The sequence below is a fragment of the Tursiops truncatus genome, chromosome 9 (assembly GCF_011762595.2).
Source record: "Tursiops truncatus isolate mTurTru1 chromosome 9, mTurTru1.mat.Y, whole genome shotgun sequence".
Taxonomy (NCBI): domain Eukaryota; kingdom Metazoa; phylum Chordata; class Mammalia; order Artiodactyla; family Delphinidae; genus Tursiops; species Tursiops truncatus.
Genome location: NC_047042.1, coordinates 91,942,620 through 91,964,816, shown reverse-complemented (window position 1 = coordinate 91,964,816; position 22,197 = coordinate 91,942,620). Strand labels below are relative to the sequence as shown.

The 22,197-nt window shown below is 42.5% G+C and overlaps 1 protein-coding gene across 4 annotated transcripts in view; it reads left to right on the top strand.

The window, feature by feature from the left end:
* The window catches only part of MKRN1 (makorin ring finger protein 1), a 29,122-nt gene extending 17,152 nt beyond the window's left edge, over positions 1 to 11,970 (top strand). For all 4 annotated transcript variants that reach the window (XM_033863360.2, XM_033863359.2, XM_033863361.2 and 1 more), the window contains 6 exons: positions 4,155 to 4,384; positions 5,155 to 5,381; positions 8,128 to 8,342; positions 9,097 to 9,207; positions 9,766 to 9,904; positions 10,261 to 11,970. In XM_033863360.2, coding sequence (XP_033719251.1) covers positions 4,155 to 4,384; positions 5,155 to 5,381; positions 8,128 to 8,342; positions 9,097 to 9,207; positions 9,766 to 9,904; positions 10,261 to 10,473 — 1,135 coding nt within the window. In that variant the 3' untranslated portion in view covers positions 10,474 to 11,970. The remainder of the gene's footprint in view (positions 1 to 4,154; positions 4,385 to 5,154; positions 5,382 to 8,127; positions 8,343 to 9,096; positions 9,208 to 9,765; positions 9,905 to 10,260) is intronic.
* The last annotated feature ends 10,227 nt before the right edge of the window (positions 11,971 to 22,197 follow it).

Genomic DNA, 22,197 nt, shown 5'->3' with positions numbered 1-22,197 from the left:
AAAGGAGTTAGAGAAACCTACATCCCAATAGTCTACCTGAAAGGAAAGTTTGGTGATAATTGTTTGGGACAGGCTGATATAGGTGACTATTAAGAGCTTGATTATAGATTAGCTAAGGAAGGAATCTCATGGAGTGGCTTGTCCCAAGATCCAAGACTGACTGTTTCCTCATTAAAATTGTACTTGGGGGCTTAAGCCTACTTTTCACTCTTACTATGTAGAGATCTTTTTATGCAACTTGGCCAATGCCCAGGGATTTTGAGTAGTTTAACTCCTCATGAAGGGACTAGTTTATAATGAAATGATATCCTAGTTCCAACAGGTCAGAAGTGTTGCTGCATCTGTGTTGCAGAAGTGTTGCTGTATCCGTATTGCAGAAGTATTGCTGCATCCGTGTTGCATAATGGGGTGCTGTTATTTAGTGATGCCAGTTCTTTGTTGCTCAGGACTGTTGCAGGAGATCTAGCATCCTTTGCCCCCACTGAGTAAGTGCCATTAGAACTCCTGGGCATTGTTTCTGAACACCCACTTGGGAAAGGGACAGGACTGCCTTGGTTGACAACCATTGTTATGGTAGATCTTGTTTCCTTTGGAGTGACCATGAGGCATGCGGGATCTTAGTTCCCTGACCAGGAATTGAACCCATGCTCCCTGCAGTGGAAGCCTGGAGTCCTGACCACTGGACTACCAGGGAATTCCCCTTTGGAGGGATTTTTTTTTTTTTTTTTTTTTTTTTTTTTTGCCCTATAGACCTACCAAATCCCATAAGTTAAAATCTTTAAAGGCAGATATCAAAGCTCAGAATGATTGGGGGTGGGGAGTTGCAAGCCAACCAGAGGGAGGAGTGTCTGTCTTTTGTGTAGAGGTAGAAGAAAAATGGATTAAACTTCCTTAGATAGAAACTGATACTGTATCAAAGTATTCTTTGCAAGATGTGAAAGAAAAACTCAATATTAGTTTCAGTGTTGCCTCAGTATTAACTTACCACTGTGGCTTAAAGGATCAGCAATTCTGTGTTAATTTCTTAAAGAATTAATAACTTTACAAAGCCACTGTCATGGACTGAATCCAGTAGATGTGAGGATTTTCTTTAACGGGGCCTGGAAGACTTTCAGTGTGGGACCAGAGAATTAATATTTGTGGTTGGGCAGGCCATACGGTTTCTTGTAGCACAAAAACAGCCCTAGGTAAATACATAAGCTAATAGATGTGGCTGTGTTCCAATGAAACTTTATTTTGGGACACTGAAATTTTATTTAATTAGTTAATTAATTTAAACATTTCTGAGAGAGAGTTTATTTTATTTTATTTTTTTTTAATTTTGTTTTTGGCCATGCTGTGTGGCACACGGGATCTTAGTTCCCCGACCAGGGATCAAACCCATGCCCCCTGCATTGGGAGTGCAGAGTCTTAACCACTGGCCCACCCAGGGAAGTCCTTGAAATTTTAATTTCAATTACTTTTCGTGTCATAAAATGATCTTTTTTCCAACTATTTAAAAATGCCAAAACCATTCCTAGCTCCCGTTGGGTTTGACTTGAGGGCCGTAGGGGGCCAGTCCCTTTTCTACGAAGAGTTCATGCTTCACTGAACCGTTAGTTTTTAGTAAACTCCTTTCAAAATGGGAGTATTGCTTTTGCCTTTGTCATTTTCTTTCTTGCTTTATTCTTTCTTATTTGTGCCCTACCTTTCCTAGTGCTTACTCACAAAATTTTAATTCAGAAGCGTATTTTATATAGATACATTCTGCACTATTTACAAGTGTGAACTTTCTTGCTAATATTCTGTGCTTTCAAAATTTTTATTTATACCTTATTGATTCCTTGATAAATTTTCCTTAAAACCAAAATGCACTCCTTTCAAAAACTTGGTAGTATTTGCAATTTGATAGATGGTGATAAGCATTCGAGTCCTATCTTTTAAGTAGTTTTTTGAGTCATGTACCCTGAAATTCTTGAAATGAATATGGCAAAGGAGAAAGAAAGAGAACTAAAATATGGGTGTCATATCTATTTCTTAGACCCTTTATGTATCTTGACATTTAGTTTTATTTAATCCTTTAAAACTTTCCCAAAGCCCTGAAGGCTTTCTCTATTGGTGAAGCTGGCATTTTAAATTCGAGCCTGTCTTAATTCTGAAACCCGGGTTCTTTTCTAACTTAAAGGCGGTGAAAGCAGTTAAAATGTGAGGATCTGGGGATAGATTTCTAAGGTTCCTTAAGGCTCTGAAACAAACTTCAGAGCAGTGCTGTTTAATAGAACTTTGTGTGATAGTGTGAATGCCCAAAAAGGTGACCCCCTAGCTACGTGTGACTACTTATTGAACACTTGAAAACGTAGCTAGTGCCAGGACCAAGGAACTGAGTTTTAAATGTTATTTAAGTATAAACAGCTAGATACGGCTAATGGCTGCTCTCTTTTACAGGGTGGCTTTGGAGTCACATTAGACCTAGAGCACTACTTACACGTCATCTATAAAACGAAAGAGTACTTTCTCAGAGTTTTTTGATGATGAAGTGAGGTGGTGCAAGTGAAAGAGCATATTTTCAGCTGGCATAATTCCAGTCTGTGGGATAAGTGCACTGGGTTTTGTAGCTGATATCAGGATACTCAAATTACTTGTACTGCAAAGCAGAGTAGGTTACCTAATGCTTAGGAGTAGGAAATAGGAAGATTTGAGATAATATAAGGATAAAGACCAGCTCAGCAAATGTTTGCCATAAGCTAAAGGACAGTCTTTAGTTAAAGTGTTACCTCTTCCTTAGATGTAAACCCAGACGCCTATAACACAGATGATCCATGCTTAGTACTGCCCAGTTAACTGATTAATTACAACAACTGCTGGATACATACTGTATAACACAGTTTATATACTGCATTCATAATTAATTTATTGTGTCTGGGTGAATCTCTCAGCATAGAATGCTCAAAGAATTGTGAGGATTTTCTCAGGCAGCAAGGTGCTTCTCAAAGGAAATAAACAGTTTTTTTCTGTATTTGGGGATAAGGGTCAATGATAATTTTACAGATGAAAAGCAAGCAGAAGATGCGTAGGGTAAGAATTTAGAAAAGAAAATTAGGTGAATGGATGGATGTGGGAAAAGAAAATACATACTGCATATTTTGTAAATACTATCTCTGCGTTTTAATATTGGGGGAATTTTATGTGTTGGTAAAATGTTTCACATATTTACTTGTTGAATTTGAGTGTCAGCCTTGCTTTCTTAATCAATGTTAATTTTGGCTGCACAATCTCTTTAGCAGACTTGCCATGGGAACGGTAGTCAACTGTCTGAAACTCCTAATTAGAGTGGAATTTGAAGGGTAATAGATGTTCTACAGCATGGGTAGGTGAACTATATGGCCTGTAGGGCAAACCTGACCAAAGGCTGTTTTTGTAAAGTTTTACTGGAACACAGCACGCATTGTCATTTAGATAATGCCTATGGCTGCTTTTTTTTTTTTTTAATTTTATTTATTTTTGGCTGCGTTGGGTCTTCGTTGCTGCGCGCGGGCTTTCTCTAGTTGTGGCAAGCGGGAGCTACTGTTAGTTGCGGTGCGCGGGCTTCTCACTGCGGTGGCTTCTCTTGTTGCGGAGCACAGACTCTAGGCACGCAGGCTTCAGTAGTTGCGGCTCACGGGCTCTAGAGCGCAGGCTCAGTAGTTGTGGCGCACGGGCTTAGTTGCTCCACGGCATGTGGGATCTTCCTGGACCAGGGCTCGAACCCGTGTCCCCTGCATTGGCAGGTGGATTCTTAACCACTGCGCCACCAGGAAAGCCCCCTATGGCTACTTTTGAACCACAGCTGCAGGGTTGAATAGTTGTAACATGGGCAATATGACCTGCAGAGCCCCAAATCTGTGTGTATTTGACTCTAAGTTTGCTGACCCCTGGTTCATGGCCTTGCTGCTCACACTGGTCCCTCCCTGGAGCAGCAGCAGTGGCACGTGTGAGGGCTGCTTAGACACGCAAAACTCCGGGCTGCACCAGACTTAGAAATTAGGTATCTGCCTTTTAACAGTTTTCCACGTGATTCATAGGCACAGTAGTTTGAAAAGAACCCAAGGACAGGATAGGGAATATATTCCATCTAGAGGCTTCTGGTTAGACAGTGACTGCCGACTTTTTAAATTTTGTTTTATTTTATTTTTAAGATATGAACACAGCAAGCCATTGAAACAGGAAGAAGCAACTGCTACAGATCTAACTGCAAAGTCACCCCTTGCTGCTTCCTCAAGTCTCTCATCAGTAGTTGGACCGATTGTTGAAATGAATATGGGCGAAGCTGAGTCAAGAAATTCAAACTTTTCAACTGTAGGAGCAGGTTCAGAAGACTGGGTGAACGCCATTGAGTTTGTTCCTGGGCAGCCCTACTGTGGCCGTAGTGAGTATTTTGAAGAATAAAAACAGGTCAGAGGGATAGGGAGTAGTTCATCAATTAGCTGAGTTTTCACAAGCTTCCTGCTTCCAATCTTCATATTTAGTCTAATCTTAATACTCTTAAATTAGGTTACCTAAGACTTAACAGATGGAGTGAAAGAAACTTTTTGAATCCCAATAGTAATGAATTTAGAATGTTTTGAAAAACTGAAGCCTCTTGCTCTCCCTTTTTTTTTCTTTTTAAACATTTTTCATTTTTGGCTGCATTGGGTCTTCATTGCTGCGCACGGGGGCTACTGTTCATTGTGGTGTGTGGGCTTCTCATTGTGGTGGCTTGTCTTGTTGCGGAGCACGGGCTCTAGCACACAGGCTCAGTAGTTGTGGCACACACACTTAGTTGCTCCGCAGCATGTGGGATCTTCCCGGACTAGGGATTGAACCTGTGTCCCCTGCATTGGCAGGCGGATTTCTTAACCACAGTGCCACCGGGGAAGTTCCAAGCATCTCTCCTTTAATCAGTACAGTTGCACAAGAAATACGTAAAAAGGTTTTTAAAAAAAATTTTAAAACAAGGCTAATCTTGGAAATGTCAGTATCAGAAGAAATTCATTTTTTCAAGAGTAAGGGAATTAGTTCAATAGACTGCTTTGGAGTTTAACTGAAGTTCTTTTCATTTTTTTTTTCTTTTCAGTTAGTTTCTCAGTTACCTTATTTATAGTTCATGTATCTGCCTTATCCGTTTTGGACCTTTACCACACTCTTAAACGTTTTCAGCTGCCCCTTCCTCCACTGAAGCACCCCTGCAGGGCTCAGTGACCAAGGAAGAATCAGAGAAGGAGCAAACTGCAGTGGAAACAAAGAAGCAGCTCTGCCCCTATGCTGCGGTGGGAGAGTGCCGATATGGGGAGAACTGTGTGTATCTCCACGGAGACTCGTGTGATATGTGTGGGCTGCAGGTCCTCCACCCAATGGATGCTGCCCAAAGATCACAACATATAAAAGTAAGTCTTAAGGAAGATATTCTGTTAATAGGTGTGAGAACTATATTTTCCCTTTCACAACATTGTCAGTTCATTTCAAAGAAACGTTTGGTGAATTGAATGGTGATTATCATTAAGTTGGGGGTGTTCTCCTCCCTAGTCTTCTTGACTGCTTTATCAAGAAAATTGTGCTTTAGAACCTCAGACTTTTGGGGGCTTTTTTTCCTTTTTATTTCTTCTTTTTTAAAATAACAGCTTCTCTATTCACATTCCATACAATTTACTCTTCTAAAATGCACATTTCATTGGTTTTTAGTATATTCGCAGAGTTGTGCAACCACTATTCTCTCTAATTTTAGGACATTTTCATTATCCCAGAAAAGAAGCCTCTGGCTCATTAGCTCCACTGCTCTCCGTTCTTCCCTCCCTCCAGCTCCTGGCAACAACTGTTTTACTTTCTGTCTCTATGGATTTCCCTGTTCTGGACATTTCGTATATGTGGCCTTTTGTGACTGGCTAAAGATTAGCAAGATGTTCTCAGGATTCGTTTGTGTTAGAGTGTGTATCAGTACTTCCTTCCTTTTCATGGCTGAGTAATAATCCTCCGTATGGCTGCACAGCACTTTGTTTTTCCATTTGGGTTGTTTCACCTTTCAGCTATTATGAATAATGCCATGAACATTCGTGTGTAAATTTTGGTGGACATATGTCTTGATTACCTTGGAATAGAGTTGCTGGGTCACATGGTAACTCTATGCTTCATATTTTGAGCGACTGCCAAACTTTCTCCACAGTGACTGCACTGTTTTACATTCTCATCAGCGATGGATGAAGGTTTCAAACTATGGTTTCCTAAGCCCATTTACTGCATGAATTTCTTTTTGTTGGGAAGACCCTGTATTAAAAACCTTATATTTATTGGAGCAGATTTTGCTTCTAATCATAATCATCTCTTAATAAACTCACTTTGGCTGTGGGTGGTGGTGAAGCAGTGGAGTGTGGTTTGACCTCTGCCTTCTCAGCGTATTGGCTGTGTGATGTAGCAGTTTGAACCCCTGTATATATTCGGGAGAGCAGTGCCTACTTCAGGGGATTGTTTTTTTAAAAAAAAAAAAAGTTTAGCCTAAGTGTCCATCAACAGACGAATGGATAAAGAAGATGTGGCACATATATACAATGGAATATTACTCAGCCGTAAAAAGAAACGAAATTGAGTTATCTGTAGTGAGGTGGATGGACCTAGAGTGTGTCATACAGAGTGAAGTAAGTCAGAAAGAGAAAAACAAATACCGTATGTGAACACATGTATATGGAATGTAAAAAAAAAAAAGTCATGAAGAACCTAGGGGCAGGACAGGAATAAAGACACAGACCTACTAGAGAATCGACTTGAGGACACAGGGAGGGGCAAGGGGAAGCTGGGATGAAGTGAGAGAGTGGCATGGACATATATATGCTACCAAATATAAAATAGATAGCTAGTGGGAAGCAGCCGCATAGCACAGGGATATCAGCTCGGTGCTTTGTGACCACCTAGAGGGGTGGGATAGGGAGGGTGGGAGGGAGACGCAAAAGGGAGGGGATATGGCGATATATGTATACGTAGAACTGATTCACTTTGTTGTACAGCAGAAACCAGCATACCACTGTAAAGCAATTATACTCCAATAAAGATGTTTAAAAAAAGGTTTAGGAAAAGGATAAAAATATATACTAAAATAACTGGTTATATGGGACTATGGGTGACTTTTCTATTGCTTTTTTGTATTTCCTATAATTAGCATGTTTCTTAGAGATTAAAATATGTGTAGTATAATGTTATGTAAATTATACCTCATTTAAAATAAAAAGTATGTGATGTCCACACAGAAACTTGCACATGAGTGTTCATAGCACTATTCATAACAGCCCCAAAGCAGAAACAACCAAAATGTCCATCATCTGAAAATGGAAAAACAAACTGTGGTCTCTCCATACGATGGAATATTACTCAGCAAGAAAAAGAAAATGAAATAATCATATATTGTGCCACCATAGATACCTTGAAAATGTGCGAAGTGAACAAAGGCAGTCACAGAGGGCCGTGTATTTATACGAAATGTCCTGAATAAGCGTATCCACAGATGTGTCGTTGCCTAGGGCTACAGGTGTTGAGTCGGGGAAAGTAAGTGACTGCTGTGGGTTTGGAGTTTCCCTTTGGGGTAATGAAAATGTCCTAGTATTGATTGTGGTGATGGTTGTATAGCTCAGTGCATATACCAAAAACCATTTCATTGTACACTTTGAATGAATGCATTATATGGGATGTAAGTTATATCTCAATAAAGCTGTTTTATTTTGAATGTGAATTATATGCCTGGCACATAATTGTCACCTAATAAAGGTTAGTTTCCTTCACCCTTATTTTCTGATAGGTTATAAATTACAGCCTTAATCCTAATTACATTTTCCATCTAGAAACCTGTAAAATCAACAAACTTAGTGTGAAAAACTATAGTGTGAATAACAGCAGGGGTTGAGTTGCAGAATAGAGAAAATTAGGTAATTTTTTAGTTCCTGCAGTTGAGTCCTCAGAGTTTGACTTTATAGTATCGTGAAGTCCCCAGATGTCGGTGCACCTGTACTCACTGGTGAACAAAGCTGTCTTCAGTGTCATATTGGGAACATTATCTTTTCACTTGACTGTTCGATTCTCTGCACAGGAGTCTTTAGCTGTCAAGTTGTTGTGATTCCATGACTTGATTGCACCTCTCTCCACTTCTTCTAGTCTTGCATCGAGGCCCATGAGAAGGACATGGAGCTCTCGTTTGCCGTGCAGCGCAGCAAGGACATGGTGTGTGGGATCTGCATGGAGGTCGTCTATGAAAAAGCCAACCCCAGCGAGCGCCGCTTCGGGATCCTCTCCAACTGCAACCACACCTACTGTCTCAAGTGTATTCGCAAGTGGAGGAGTGCTAAGCAATTTGAGAGCAAGATCATAAAGTGAGGCTCCTCCCCAGTCTTCGTTTGTGCTTTTCTATTTTGGGGAAGAATTTAGTATCTTGTGCCAACTTTCAACCAGATGGACCGCATTTAAATGCATGCATTTTATCTTGAAACTGGGGGTTCTTCTAATTGGGATTTCTTCTTTGTATTTCAGCTAGCTTCTAGATTAGTTGATATATCTACTTTTATTTGAATGAGGAAACCATATGTATCAGTTAGTAGAATCTTCGTGCTTTTTTCTGAGGAGATTGTGTTTAATGGATTAGCCAGTTTAGGTTCAGAGAACAAACTTATCTAGCTCTGAATGTATGTTTCCTGACATTTTACATTTTCCACTTTCCTATTCCATCCATTAAGCTAGCCAATAATCCACCATCCTTTAAAGATTGTTCTCATAACTGAACAAAAACTACATAATCTAAACAGAGCAAAGTTACAAGAAATAAATTTATTTAAACGAAAGAAAAAGGAGTCTGTGTGAAATGTCTTCTTTTTTTTTTTTAACCTAAGTTATTATTATTATTTTTAATGAACTGGCTAGCCGTTGAGTTGAATTTTATTATAAAGGAGTTTGTCTTGCCTCAAAATAAATGGTCAGTTGTGTGACCAGTGTGTGGAACCCTTTCAGGAAAAGTCCATTTGCCTTTCAGTTAAGTCTTTAAACCTGGAGGTGACACACCAGGGTGTGTCCTTGAAGGAGAGTGGGCCTGTGAAGGGGAATTTGCATTGCAGCCTGTTCATTGTTTCCCAGGTCCTGCCCAGAATGCCGCATCACATCTAACTTTGTCATTCCAAGTGAGTACTGGGTGGAGGAGAAAGAAGAGAAGCAGAAACTCATTCAGAAATACAAGGAGGCAATGAGGTATGAGCACTGCAGCCTTTTCTCAACCTAAGATCCCAACGTCGCTTGGGTTCACATTGAAAAGAACAGTGCTGCATTATATACTCCTACCTCCTTCCTACCCTTTCTTTTACTTCCCAGTACAGTTTATTTTGTCACCGCTGATAACACTTAACCTGTTCTGTATCTTGCTATATAACACAGTCCTTGGGGTGCACGCCAGAGGGCTGCGTTACGATGAAGTCTGCACTGCTGAGAGAGCTAAAGCCCCAGGAATGGGGTCTGCCTTGTCCTGATTCCATGTTACAGTTGTCCTATGTTCCTGTGTGTGGGCTTTCTCGAAGGTTTTCTCTCTGCTGGATCTGCGGTACTAGGGCTGTTAAACAGTAGACTTGACCATTTTCCGTTTCTGGTCAGTGTTTCATGCAATAGCACACACGTGTTTAAGAACACACCTTGGGAAGGGATGTAAACAGACGTACCAGTTCTATCCCTCCCTGTTTAAAGAAACCCTGGATGATAGTCAAATACAGACCTGAAATCCACTGTGAATAAGGGTTGCGATATTTTCCTTTCCAGCAACAAGGCGTGCAGGTATTTTGATGAAGGACGCGGGAGCTGTCCATTTGGAGGGAACTGTTTTTACAAGCATGCGTACCCTGATGGCCGTAGAGAGGAGCCACAGAGACAGAAAGTGGGAACATCAAGCAGATACCGGGTAACTCTCACTGTTTTTTTGAAGGAGGGGAAATACCACACTCTCAGTTGAGTCCCGCACAGATTGGGGTAGGGGAAGGAGAAGATTAACACTGGGAACGAGACTAGAGCATTAAAGGAGGAAACCAACTTCGGCAAACTGGGAGGGCTGTGAGAGGAGAAACTAGAATGCTTAAAGCTCTAGACTAAGCTGTTGGCCTCAAGTAACCAGAGGGGAGGAATTGGTAAAGTCGAAACCCTAAATAAGAAGTCTGGTTCGTCATGCCCTCTGGTGTGCTGGACGTTTTGCCTTAGAAACAAGAGAATAGAAGATGCTACTCGGCAGTGCCATCCCTATCACGGCCCTGTTTTTTACAGGCCCAACGAAGGAACCACTTCTGGGAGCTCATTGAGGAAAGAGAGCACGGCAACCCCTTCGACAACGACGACGAAGAGGTTGTCACCTTCGAGCTGGGCGAGATGTTGCTTATGCTTTTGGCTGCAGGTGGGGACGACGACCTGACGGACTCTGAAGACGAGTGGGACTTGTTTCACGATGAGCTGGAAGATTTTTATGACTTGGATCTATAGCAGCTTTGCGGGGCGTGTGAACTGGTCTGCTGAGCCTCAGACGGCAGCCGTGCCCGCTCGTGGCGGCAGCGCCCGTGGTTCTCTCCTAGGCAGGCCTCGCAACTCCAGGTGCTGTCGTAACAAGTTTTACCCAGGGCCTGTCTTCTCAATCCCTCACCTTTCCCCAAGGAGTATGTTGTTTTCTCTGTTTCAGAAAGTTACAAAAATAAATCTTAAAGTTAGTTTTTTTTGTAACATGAATTTAACTGTCAGACAGTTAGAGTGTAGGTTTGTTGCGTCATCTGTTTTCAGCCAGATTCACACAGTTCAAGGGTAGCATTTCTGGATTTGCAGTACTCACTTTTGAGGACCCCAGGTTCAAAAGTAACAGCATTGGCCCTGCTGTGGGGTCCAAGAATTGGGGTGATAGGTGAAGGATCTGAACTGTGGCATGTAGCCTTCTGCTATAGACTTAGGCAGATGCTTGAGGTTTCTGGTGAATTCTGCACATCTGTGTTTTTATATCTGTTCCCTGCCCTGTAATCCCCACCCTGTGCACTTGTTCTGTGGTTTTGGTCTCTTGTTTAATTGCACACAAGTACTACTGCTGGGTAACCAGAACCAGGTGCGACTGTGTTGAGATTTTTACTGTGTTTAGCCTGATAGGAAAATTGTGAAAGAACACATATAAAGATATAGTGGAATAAAATAAATGCAGAGTTGGAAGTTGACTCCCAAGGGCTGATAGACTTGGTACGTGTGAGTGTGTAACAAGCTTCTCATCCCTGCATAGATGCAGTGTCTGTAGCCTTAGTGGAAAAACTCAAGTTTAGTGGTTTCAGCCTCGTGTGGCAAATAGATCTTAAAGGACAAAGCAGTACATTGGTAGCTGTTAATAGAGCAGGGCTAGCTCTGTCTCTATAAATAGGGAAATGGGCTTAGCCATAGAAGTTCAAACTATCTGGTTGTCTCATGTATTAACACAAACTGGGTCTCAGTTACACAGTTGTATTTAATGTTTTATGATCTCCTAGACTTTCTAGTCCAGGCACTTTTTGACAAACCTTTGTCCTCATTTGAGGGGTTTTGTTGTCGGGTTTTTCTGTTCGTTTTTGTGGGTATTTGCCTCATTCCATCCCTGAGCTTTGCAGCTAGACAGGTGTGATTCAAAACTATGTTCTAAGGTGTTTCCTGTAGTGGAGTAATTGGTTTGCAGTAGTAAGTCATGCTTTTCCACTAAAAGGGGACGGAGAGGTGGTAATCACGAGATAAGCTAAAGTTAAATTGTTAGAAGAATTCCTTGATCAGAAATTATAAATTTGCGTTTTGTTGCTCTATTTCCTGAAAATAACTTGGAGATGCCCCTGATTTGTCCATCTACTGCTTTGATTCCTTGGATACCACTCATTCTTTCACGTTAAGCAAAAACAAGTAATTGTTGCAGAGGTCTCTGTATTTTGCAGCTGCCCTTTTGTAAGACGCACTTTTCCCAAATAAAACAATTTTAAAAACCCGTAATTTGGCTTTCTGTTTTGTGTAATGAGCCATTTTGAACTGTGCAGATGTCAAAGCATATTTGTTTCTTTCATCGCCTCTTGGATCAGTTCATCCGTTGGTCAAATTTCTGTGGATATAGGTTCATTGAGAAAAGTTGACACCTTTCCTAAAACATCTAGCCTGCTGAGAAATGTTTGAGAGAGAAAGAGATAAAGAGGAAAACCTTACCAGCTGGGATCATCAAATTTCTTTTTAGGATTTTTAAGACTAACCCTTAGGCCTTCTTTATTGGACAGTGGCACTGACAGTTTCTGTTGCCATGTGCTGGTTGAACCTGCTTCAGACCCGCAAATAACGGTGTTTTTGTTCCTAATTCTATTACGTGATTTTTTTTTTTCTCTTTGACCGTGCCGCGTCGCTTGTGGGATCTTAGTTCCCTGACCAGGGGATCCAACCCAGGCCCTCAGCAGTGAAAGTGTGGGGTCCTAACCACTGGGCCACCAGGGAATTCCCTATGTAAATTTTTTATTATTAAAATAAAAACCCTTCCACCACTCCAATGGAAGACCTTCAGTAACCTTTTTACAGTGCCTGTTTGTAAAATAATTTAGTAACTATAATTAAGAATTAATAGTTGTAATATCTATATTAAGAATTAATGCTATTGAAAACGTCTCCACATCTAGGGTTGTGTGTATTGCAACTTACTGTAGTCATGGTCATAGCTGAAGGTCCACTGAGGAGTCTGTTCCTGTAAGCTCCCTTCTGGTGGATTTTTAGCTGAAACTGCTCCCTTCCAGAAGTGCCCAAAGTTCACCTTCAGCTGCTGCTGCTGAGGCCTTGCTGGGGACCCAGAGGGGTGCTAGAAAGCCTGAGGCGAGGTGGAAGTGTTGGGGATCTGAGCCGGGCCAGAGACTCAAGCCTCTGGTTTTTTTGGTGTCCAGAAAGTAGGAAGAGGCTCATCAGGAGCTGCGCCGTTGGCGGCATGTCCGAGTCTGGTGGGGAGAATGGTCTAGGCGTGACCCAGGTGGTGATAATGGCTTAGTGCTGGAGTTTAGGGGGGTTGATGTTCGGAGCAGCCTTCTTTGTGTCTCAGAAAAGGCAGTGGAAGCTTATGTATAAGCCTGTCCTTAATGCGTGTTGCTGCCTGGTCACTGCCTACATTGAAAGTGAGCTCTTTCTGTGTGCTTGCCGATTGCACACGGTTGGGGGACCACCGGTGATGAGTGAAACTTCTTTCCCATTTGCACAAAACTACCATCTCAACGTCTTTCCTGCCACCACACAACAATAAGTGATGTTTACATCTGTGACTAACTCCTGTGGACATTCACAGATTATTTTTTTTTAAGATTGGAGGAAAAGTGAAGCAAATACTGCCGAAGATTTGGGGGAGGGAGGGAGGAGGTATGCTGTCGATAAAGGTATTTGTAGTCGTCGTTATTCACGCTCTTCAAATGTCCAAGTCGGCTTTCTGTAGGTGCGCGGTACAGTGGCAAAGCCCATCTAACTTTCGTGAGCTGATGAAATGTGAGCGGAAGTGACAAATCTCATTTCCAGATGAAAGTTACGAGTCAGTCAGCCCATGGTTTTCCTCATTCTCCACTTTCCTGTGGCCACGTGTGATTTCTGAGGAGGTGGCAGTTCCACCGGCCTGGGTCACACTGCAGGGAGAGGTGGGGCGAACGCTCAGCTGACCTCTGAGGGGCATGGGACGCCAGCTGGGGGGTGAAAAGCCTCTGAAATTCTGGATCTTCATGTTGTCACAGCATAACAACCAGTCCTGTGTTGAAATCATCGGTTTAAAGAAATGAGTTGTCATTTTATACAGAAATCTAAGTAAAAGACTTTCAGTATTTAAAATATTCATTTATGTTTACAGTACTTTTTAGGCACCTCTATTCAAGATAATCCAGTGGAAAGTAAGTTGTAAGGTGATCAAGTAAGTTGTACTGATGAACAAACATAAATAAACTTTATCTTTTAAAATTGATACATCATATACAGACATGATTAGTAGGAAAAGCATTATTACAAACTTTACTTGCTTTTTTGCCTAATCTTTGGTGATAAATACTACTAATGAAAATATGTAATTTTTTTTAGAAGAACGAGATTTTGTACTACAGTTTTTAAACATGTAGGAAGGACTTTAGTTGAATTGCTGCCATGTGACTGACCCAGACCACGTGCTGCATGCCTCCTCCATCCCTCCTCCTGCCAAGGAGATGTTGAGAGCCACCCCGCTGAATCGACAGTTACAAGGTGGAGGGATCCTGAGTCCCCAGGTCACTGGAGAAGAGAACCCCTCCACCCCAAATCAGATTTTGCATGAACAAGAGATTCACTGAGGTTTGCGAGTCTATTTTGTTTTGTTTCTTTGCCGATGTAGCCTAGCATGAAATACCCTGATAACAATAGTTGTAGTCCTTTTCTTAATGGAGTTAGAGATATTTGTGTTATTTGTTTGTTTGTTTGTTTGCCACAACACGCGGCATGCAGCATCTTAGTTCCCCAACCAGGGATGGAACCTGTGCCCCCTGCAGTGGAAGTGTGGAGTCTTAACCGCTGGACTGCCAGGGAAGTCCCATTGTGTGATTATTTTTGGTAATTATAAATTATGATAACTACTATAAAGGTGTAAAATGAGAGCTTTCAATGGGAGGCCTGGCTCGTCTCTGGCCAGGGAGAGCTCATCTGAGCTGAGACCTGAAAGGGGGGAAAAGGGCACGACCCCTCAGACCAAAGACATGTGCTGAAGCCGTGAAGCCGGCAGAGGCAGAACATACGATACCTCGTACTGAACCCTACCATCAGTGGCAGTCGATACCCTGCAGGGTATGCCCAGTTTACTATCTTAGCTACAACAGTTTCTTTCCTTTTAGAAAAGAATATCAATGCAAGTGTGTCGGTAACATTTATAGGGATAATATTGGATTGCCCTAATATATCAAGATGATCTTGCTAAGTTTCAGTACTTTAGTAACATGTGACACACCCAACTGGTCCTCTTCTTAGCCTAACCAGAACTTAGCCCTCCCCTGAAGTCACTGCACCCGCAGAATCCTGTCCCACAGGGACCTCAGCTATCACTCTTCTAAAGCCACTTGCACATTATTGGGCCGTCTGTGCCACCTAGCTGTAACCCTGTCATCGTGGGGAGAACTTGCACGATGCTTTATAAGGCGGTTTGCGAGCTTTCTTTTCTTCTCTTTTTTTTGCGGTACGCGGACCTCTCACTGTTGTGACCTCTCCCGTTGCGGGGCACAGGCTCCGGATGCACAGGCTCAGTGGCCATGGCTCACGGGCCCAGCTGCTCCGCAGCATGTGGGATCTTCCCAGACCGGGGCACGAACCCACGTCCCCTGCATCGGCAGGCGGACTCTCAACCACTGCGCCACCAGGGAAGCCCTCGAACTTTCTGAACTGATCCTCACAAGCCTGTAAAGTAGTTAAGGCCAGTTTTTGTCTCATTTTGCAAATGAGAACACCAAGGTGCAGGAGTTAACTAGCCCAGTGTCCAGCAGGTAGTGTGTCCGTGGAAGCCTTATAGCTTTGGACTCCACGTCTGGGTCTACACAGATCTGCTGCCATTTGCTTCCTTTCTGGATATAGCTCACTTTTCTGGGTGACTTGAGTAACAGATTTACACTCTTCCTCACCACCATCCCCTCAGTTGGCCTTTGTGACTTGAACATCTGTTCTCTCTTGACACTGTGGAGTCCTAAGCCTCAAGGTTTGGGGGGAGTGATTTTTTTGGTCATTTTTCTAGTTCTGTTTACTTGCATCAGGAGATTCAAATGTAAGAAATGTAGTTTCTTACAGAGAATATGCTTTGTTTAAATCCTGCAGACTTCAAAGATAGGCAAAACACAACTCTTACCCTCTAGCTTATAATCTAGTCTAAGTGTCTGAGATGATCAGTGCATTTAAGTGGTTTGCTTGCTAATCATACTGCTGGTATAAAGGAGTAAAGGAGTAGCAGAGACATGGAACCTCCGCTCCAGAGCAGTGTTATTCACTGCAGGTTGTAACCCATTCATGGATGGGGAGAACAATTTATGGGCCACAAGCAACATTTTAAGCAAATGAATGGTATATTTATGTCAGAGTGCATCTCATGTGATAAGGACACGTCTTACCGGGTAGAAATGTAAATTGTGTTTCTTAATATGGATTATAGTCAAAGTTCCGAAAACACTGCTGTCATAACCTACAGTCTTAGGGACTCTAAGGGTCATTTCCAGAGACAGTGGTCTGTGGACTGCAGCTTGAGACACAGGTGCATTACAAATTTTGATACCAACACAATTATAAAAGGAAAGGCAAACGGGCACTGAAATTAAGGGACAGTGTTCATTTACATGATAACTATTCACAGGTTTATATTAATAACATTTTTATTAAACAAATGTAACAAAATCATAAAGAATAAAGTTTTAAACCCAAAGAATCCAATGTGATAGGTAAAACTCTAGAATGACCCTTGCTCAGATATCATACCATCCCCTTTGAGTGGATGGAACTTGTGAGTATGATGGGAGATATCACTCCTGTGATTATGTTCCATTATAATGCAAAAGAGACCTTATCCTGGGTAGGTCTGACCTAATAAGGTGAATCCTTTCAAAGTAGAGTTTTCACTGGCTGGTTGCCAAAGGGAAAGTGGAGAGAGATGCTCCAGCTGGCCTGGCTGAAAGCAAACACACATGTCGTGATTGCCTATGGGGACCGTGTGGCAAGGAACTGCAAGCAGCCTTTAAGAGCTGACAAGGGGCTTCGCTGGTGGCGCAGTGGCTAAGAATCTGCCTGCCAACACGGGACACAGGCTCGAGCCCTGGTCCAGGAAGATCCCACATGCCGTGGAGCAACTAAGCCCGTGCGCCACAACTACTGAGCCTGTGCTCCGCAACAAGAGAAGCCACCGCAGTGCGAAGCCCACGTACTGGAACAAAGTGTTAACCCCCGCTCGCTGCAACTAGAGAAAGCCCACGCGCAGCAACCAAGACCCAGCGCAGACGAAACAAACAAAAGAACTGACAGGAAAACAAGGACCTCGGTCCTACAACCACAGAAAATGAATTCTGCCAACAATCAGTGAGTTTGGAAGAAGAACCTGAGACCCAGATGAAAACCACAGCCCTGCCTGACGCCTTGCTTTCAGCCTGGTGAGACTGAGCAGAGAATCCACCTAAGCTGTGCCTGCACATCTACAGAAACCTACAGAAGCTGTGAGATAATAAACGTGTTGTTTTAAACCACTAAGTTTGTAGCAATTTGTTATGCAGTAATAGAAAACTAATATATCCAGGAATAACACTTTGGTTTATATCCTTGTAGTTATATCGTTTGTAGTTTTCTTTCTGTGTACATCTATACTTTTTTGTTTGTAACAATCATACTTTTTCTTTAATCTTTTTTTTTTAAGATTTAATTTTATTTATTTTTGGCCGCGTTGAGTCTTCATTGCTGCGCACGGGCTTTCTCTAGTTGCGGCGAGCAGGGGCTACTCCTTGTTGCGGTGCGCGGACTTCTCATTGCTGTGGCTTCTCTTGTTGCGGGCCTCGGTAGCTGCGGCTCGTGAGCTCTAAGGCGCAGGCTCAGTAGTTGTGATGCACAGGCTTAGTTGCTCCGCGGCATGTGGATTCTTCCCAGACCAGGGCTCGAACCCGTGTCCCCTGCATTGGCAGGCAGATTCTTATCCACTGGGCCACCAGGGAAGTCCCTCTTGAATCTTTTATTTACCCTATTATTGAATATTAAACAAATATTAAACCCCATTAAACAATGATACCACAAGGTTTTTTTTTTGGAGTATAGTTGATTTACAATGTTGTGTTACTTTCAGGTGAATTAGTAATACATATACATATATCCACTCTTTTTTAGATTCTTTTCCCATGTAGGCCATTACAGAGTACTGAGTAGAGTTCCCTGTGCTATACAGTAGGTCCTTATTAGTTATCTATTTTATATATAGTAGTTACCACACCTTTAAAAGTTGTGTAGAATTTATGTAATAACCCCCTATTGTTGAAGATTATTTTCAGGTTTTCATTATTATTAGCAGTACTGTCTCACACAATCCATGAAGAATTCCTGAATCTAAATACCTAGAAGTAGTCTTCCCAATATTTAAAAAACCTTTGCTCGTTTCCAGTCATCAACTAATTCTCTCCTACTTTCTCATTGTGAGAGCTCTTTTTTTTTTTTTTTCGGCCCCTCCATGCAGCAGTTCCCTGACCTTCTCTGACCAGAGATTGAACCCAGGCCCTCGGCAGTGAGAGCCCGGAGTCCTAACCACTGGACTGCCAGGGAAGTCCCTCATTGTGAGAGCTCTTTTTTTTTTTTTTTTTTTTGCAGCACGCGGGCTCCGGACGCACAGGCTCAGCGGCCATGGCTCACGGACGCAGCCTCTCTGCGGCATGTGGGATCCTCCCGGACCGGGGCACGAACCCGTGTCCCCTGCATCGGCAGGCGGACTCTCAACCACTGCGCCACCAGGGAAGCCCATAAATTTTATTTTTGTAATTGAAATTTCATTTCTAAATTAGATGAGGTTTCAGGCTGCTGTTCATAAGTGACTTTCTAAAAATTAACACATCATGTGTGGATAATTTTTATTGCCCCAAAATGAAAAACTGATTGAATCTAATTATAACTGTATGATCTCTTTTATTTTTTTAATATATTTATTTATTTATTTTTGGTTGCGTTAGGTCTTTGTTGCTGCGCACGGGCTTTCTCTAGTCGTGGCGAGCAGGGGCTACTCTTGATTGTGGTGCGCAGGCTTCTCGTTGCGGTGGCTTCTCGTTGCAGAGCACGGGCTCTAGGCACGTGGGCTTCAGTAGTTGTGTCACGTGGGCTCAGTAGTTGTGGCTCACAGGCTCGAGAGCGCAGGCTCAGTAGTTGTGCACGGGCTTAGCTGCTCCAGGGCATGTGGGATCTTCCTGGACCAGGGCTCGAACCCGTGTCCCCTGCATTGGCAGGCAGATTCTCAACCACTGCGCCGCCAGGGAAGTCCCTACGATCTCTTTTAAATGTTGGTTTTTCAAGTTCTAGAGACATCTTGATACACTATGTAAGAATAAGTAAATGCAAGTCTAAATGATAGGTAAAGGAAACTTCTATTCAGGTGAAGAGCAAACTTTGGTTGATTTTGCAGAATTACCACCTATTCTGTATGATTTATTAACTTGTACTTTAATTTCGGCATTCCTGGTACTTCCAGTCTTTGGCAGTTATTTTGAGGTATAAATTAAACAATATATGGTTAAGAATAAACACAAAAGAAACTGCAGGATGTCAAAAACACTTTAGCAGCTCCCCTTCTGCTGGTGGTAAACCAACTAGTGAATCGTTTGTGAATTGTAAAATCTACACATGTTCATTCAATAATTGATCACAGGCTCTTGAACAGGTTATACTGATATTATTGAGAATAAAAAAAAAATTAAGCAGGCACTGTTATTGCCTTTGGTGATATGAATCCCCAGAACCTCTTCTCAATCATCTGGAGGTTTACAAGCGACCTGTGGGGAGCTGCGATGTGTACCGCTGGCCGAGTCCTTCCCCATCCTTTCAATCTAAGCCTTGGGTCGTAATTGCTGGTGGAAGCCAGCCTGGTTTGCCCTGGGTCAGCCACGTCACCTTACATATGATGGAACTGGAGTTTCTACATCATCCCTGTTCAAAAGGCAGAGCATTCAGCCTGGGCCGGGTGTATTTCAGGCACAGCTCCTCTGTAATTCCCCCACAGTTAAACAGGACTCGCGCAATCCACCCAACCTGCTACCCTTTCTCTACCCTGCCTCTTCCCCACTGCCTCCTCGCCCCTTCAGCTTTTTTTTTTAAATAAATTTATTTATTTGTTTATTTTGGCTGCGTTGGGTCTTCCTTGCTGTGTGCAGGCTTTCTGTAGCTGCGGCAAGCAGGATCTCCTGTGTTGCGGTGCGCAGGCTTCTCACTGCGGTGGCTTCTCTTGTGCTCTAGGCACGCGGGCTTCAGTAGTTGTGGCAACGCGGGCTCAGTAGTTGTGGCGCATGGGCTTAGCTGCTCCGCAGCATGTGGGATTTTCCCAGACCAGGGCATGAACCTGTGTCCCCTGCATTGGCAGGTGGATTCTTAACCATTGTGCCACCAGGGAAGTCCCCCTTCAGCTTCTTTTATAGAGAGAGCTGCACAACTTTACTTTGAAGGATATTGAAATGTATGTTTGTGAGTTTATCTTGCGGTGAGTGTATTTTTGTGTGTGTAGAAGTTGATGAGGAGTTAACATGATGGAGCCCAAATCCAATACTGGTCATTATCTGAGAGAGAGTGAAGCATAATTGTTAAGTGGGCTCTGGAGCCAGGTGATTTGGGTTTGCATCCTGGCTCTGCCACTTACTAGCTGTGTGACCTTAATCTCTCCGTGTCTCATAGCCTCATTTTTATTTATTTTCCTTTTTTTTCTTTATTAGAGTATAATTGCTTTACAATGGTGTGTTAGTTTCTGCTCTATAACAAAGTGAATCAGTTATACATATACATATGTTCCCATATCTCTTCCCTCTTGCGTCTCCCTCCCTCCCACCCTCCCTATCCCACCCCTCCAGGTGGTCACAAACCACCGAGCTGATCTCCCTGTGCTATGTGGCTGCTTCCCACTAGCTACCTCTTTTACGTTTGGTAGTGTATATATGTCCATGCCTCTCTCTCTCGCTTTGTCACAGCGAGACATATCCTCAAGTCCATTCTCTAGTAGGTCTGCGTCTTTATTCCTGTCTTACCCCTAGGTTATTAATGACATTTTTTTTCTTAAATTCCATATATATGTGTTAGCATACGGTATTTGTTTTTCTCTTTCTGACTTACTTCACTCTGTATGACAGACTCTAGGTCCATTCACCTCACTATAAATAGCTCAATTTCGTTTCTTTTTATGGCTGAGTAGTATTCCATTGTATATGTGTGTCACATCTTTATCCATTCATCCGATGATGGACACAATCATAGCCTCATTTTTATAGTAGGAGTTACAAATAGTACCTACTTCAAAAATAGTTGACAGGATGCACTGAGTTAGTGTAAATAAAATGCTTGGGGAATTCCCTAGTGGTCCAGTGGTTAGGACTCCGCACTTCCACTGCAGGGGGCCCGGGTTCCTTCCCTGGTCAGGGAACTAAGATCCTGCAAACCACGCGGCCGAAAAAAAAAAAAGCCTGGTACAGTGCCAGGCACATAGTAATTGCCGTATGTGTTTGCCATTATTATTACCGTAGTAGTACTATTACTGTTACTACTAATAGACCTTTTCAGTAATAGAGTGGGGAAGAGATTCAGGAATAATCTATGAACAATGAAATATTAACTGAAAGATTTTCTCATACATGGAGGTGTACTTGACGCTGGCAGACGAAATAGAGACATTCATAATCTTTTTCTATTAATTTTTATTGGAGTATAGTTGCTTTACAATGTTGTGTTAGTTTCTGCTATACAGCAAAATGAATCAGCTATACGTATACATATATCCCTTTTTTGGATTTCCTTCCCATTTAGGTCACCACAGAGCACTGAGTCGAGTTCCCTGTGCTCTACAGTAGGTTCTCATTAGTTATCTATTTTATACATCTATAATCTTTTTTTCTTCCAAAATGTCCCTTTTGGAGCTTTATTTCATATAATTCCCTTGTTAACAATTATGCAGTTTTGAGGACGTGAGAAAAGTGCGAGCTTCAGTTAACACAGAGTCTTCCTGGACCTTGGCTCTAAAGCAGCGCCTGCTTGAGTGAGCTTCACAGTGTGGTACAAGCCTGCTCTGAGCTTCAGAAAAGCCTGTGCCTCTTTTCAGAGCAGACATTTGTGCGCCCTCACCCAGGGAAGCTGCTCCCTTCCACTTGCCCTTTCCAGTACTTCTGTCCCAGCACGATCATTTCAACAGGAGCCCACACTGGTTAATTACAGGTTGCTGGTGTTCCGGTGACCTTGTTCTCACGTGTGTAACCTGTTGGTAGGAATATTTTAATTCCAGATAACCCGCAGAGGGCATCATCCTAGAAGCTGATGAGGTTTTAGAGTATTGGTTGAGACTGGTGTGCAGATAAGTGGAGGAGCCTTGGTGTGAACCATTAATCTCCTGTCCTGCTCAGCCTCTTGTCTGCACACTTTCCCCTGATCCAGTCAGTTTTCTTTTCCCTTCTTCTTCTTTTTTTTTTTTATATTTATTTATTTATTTGGTTGCACCGGGTCTTAGTTGCAGCAGGC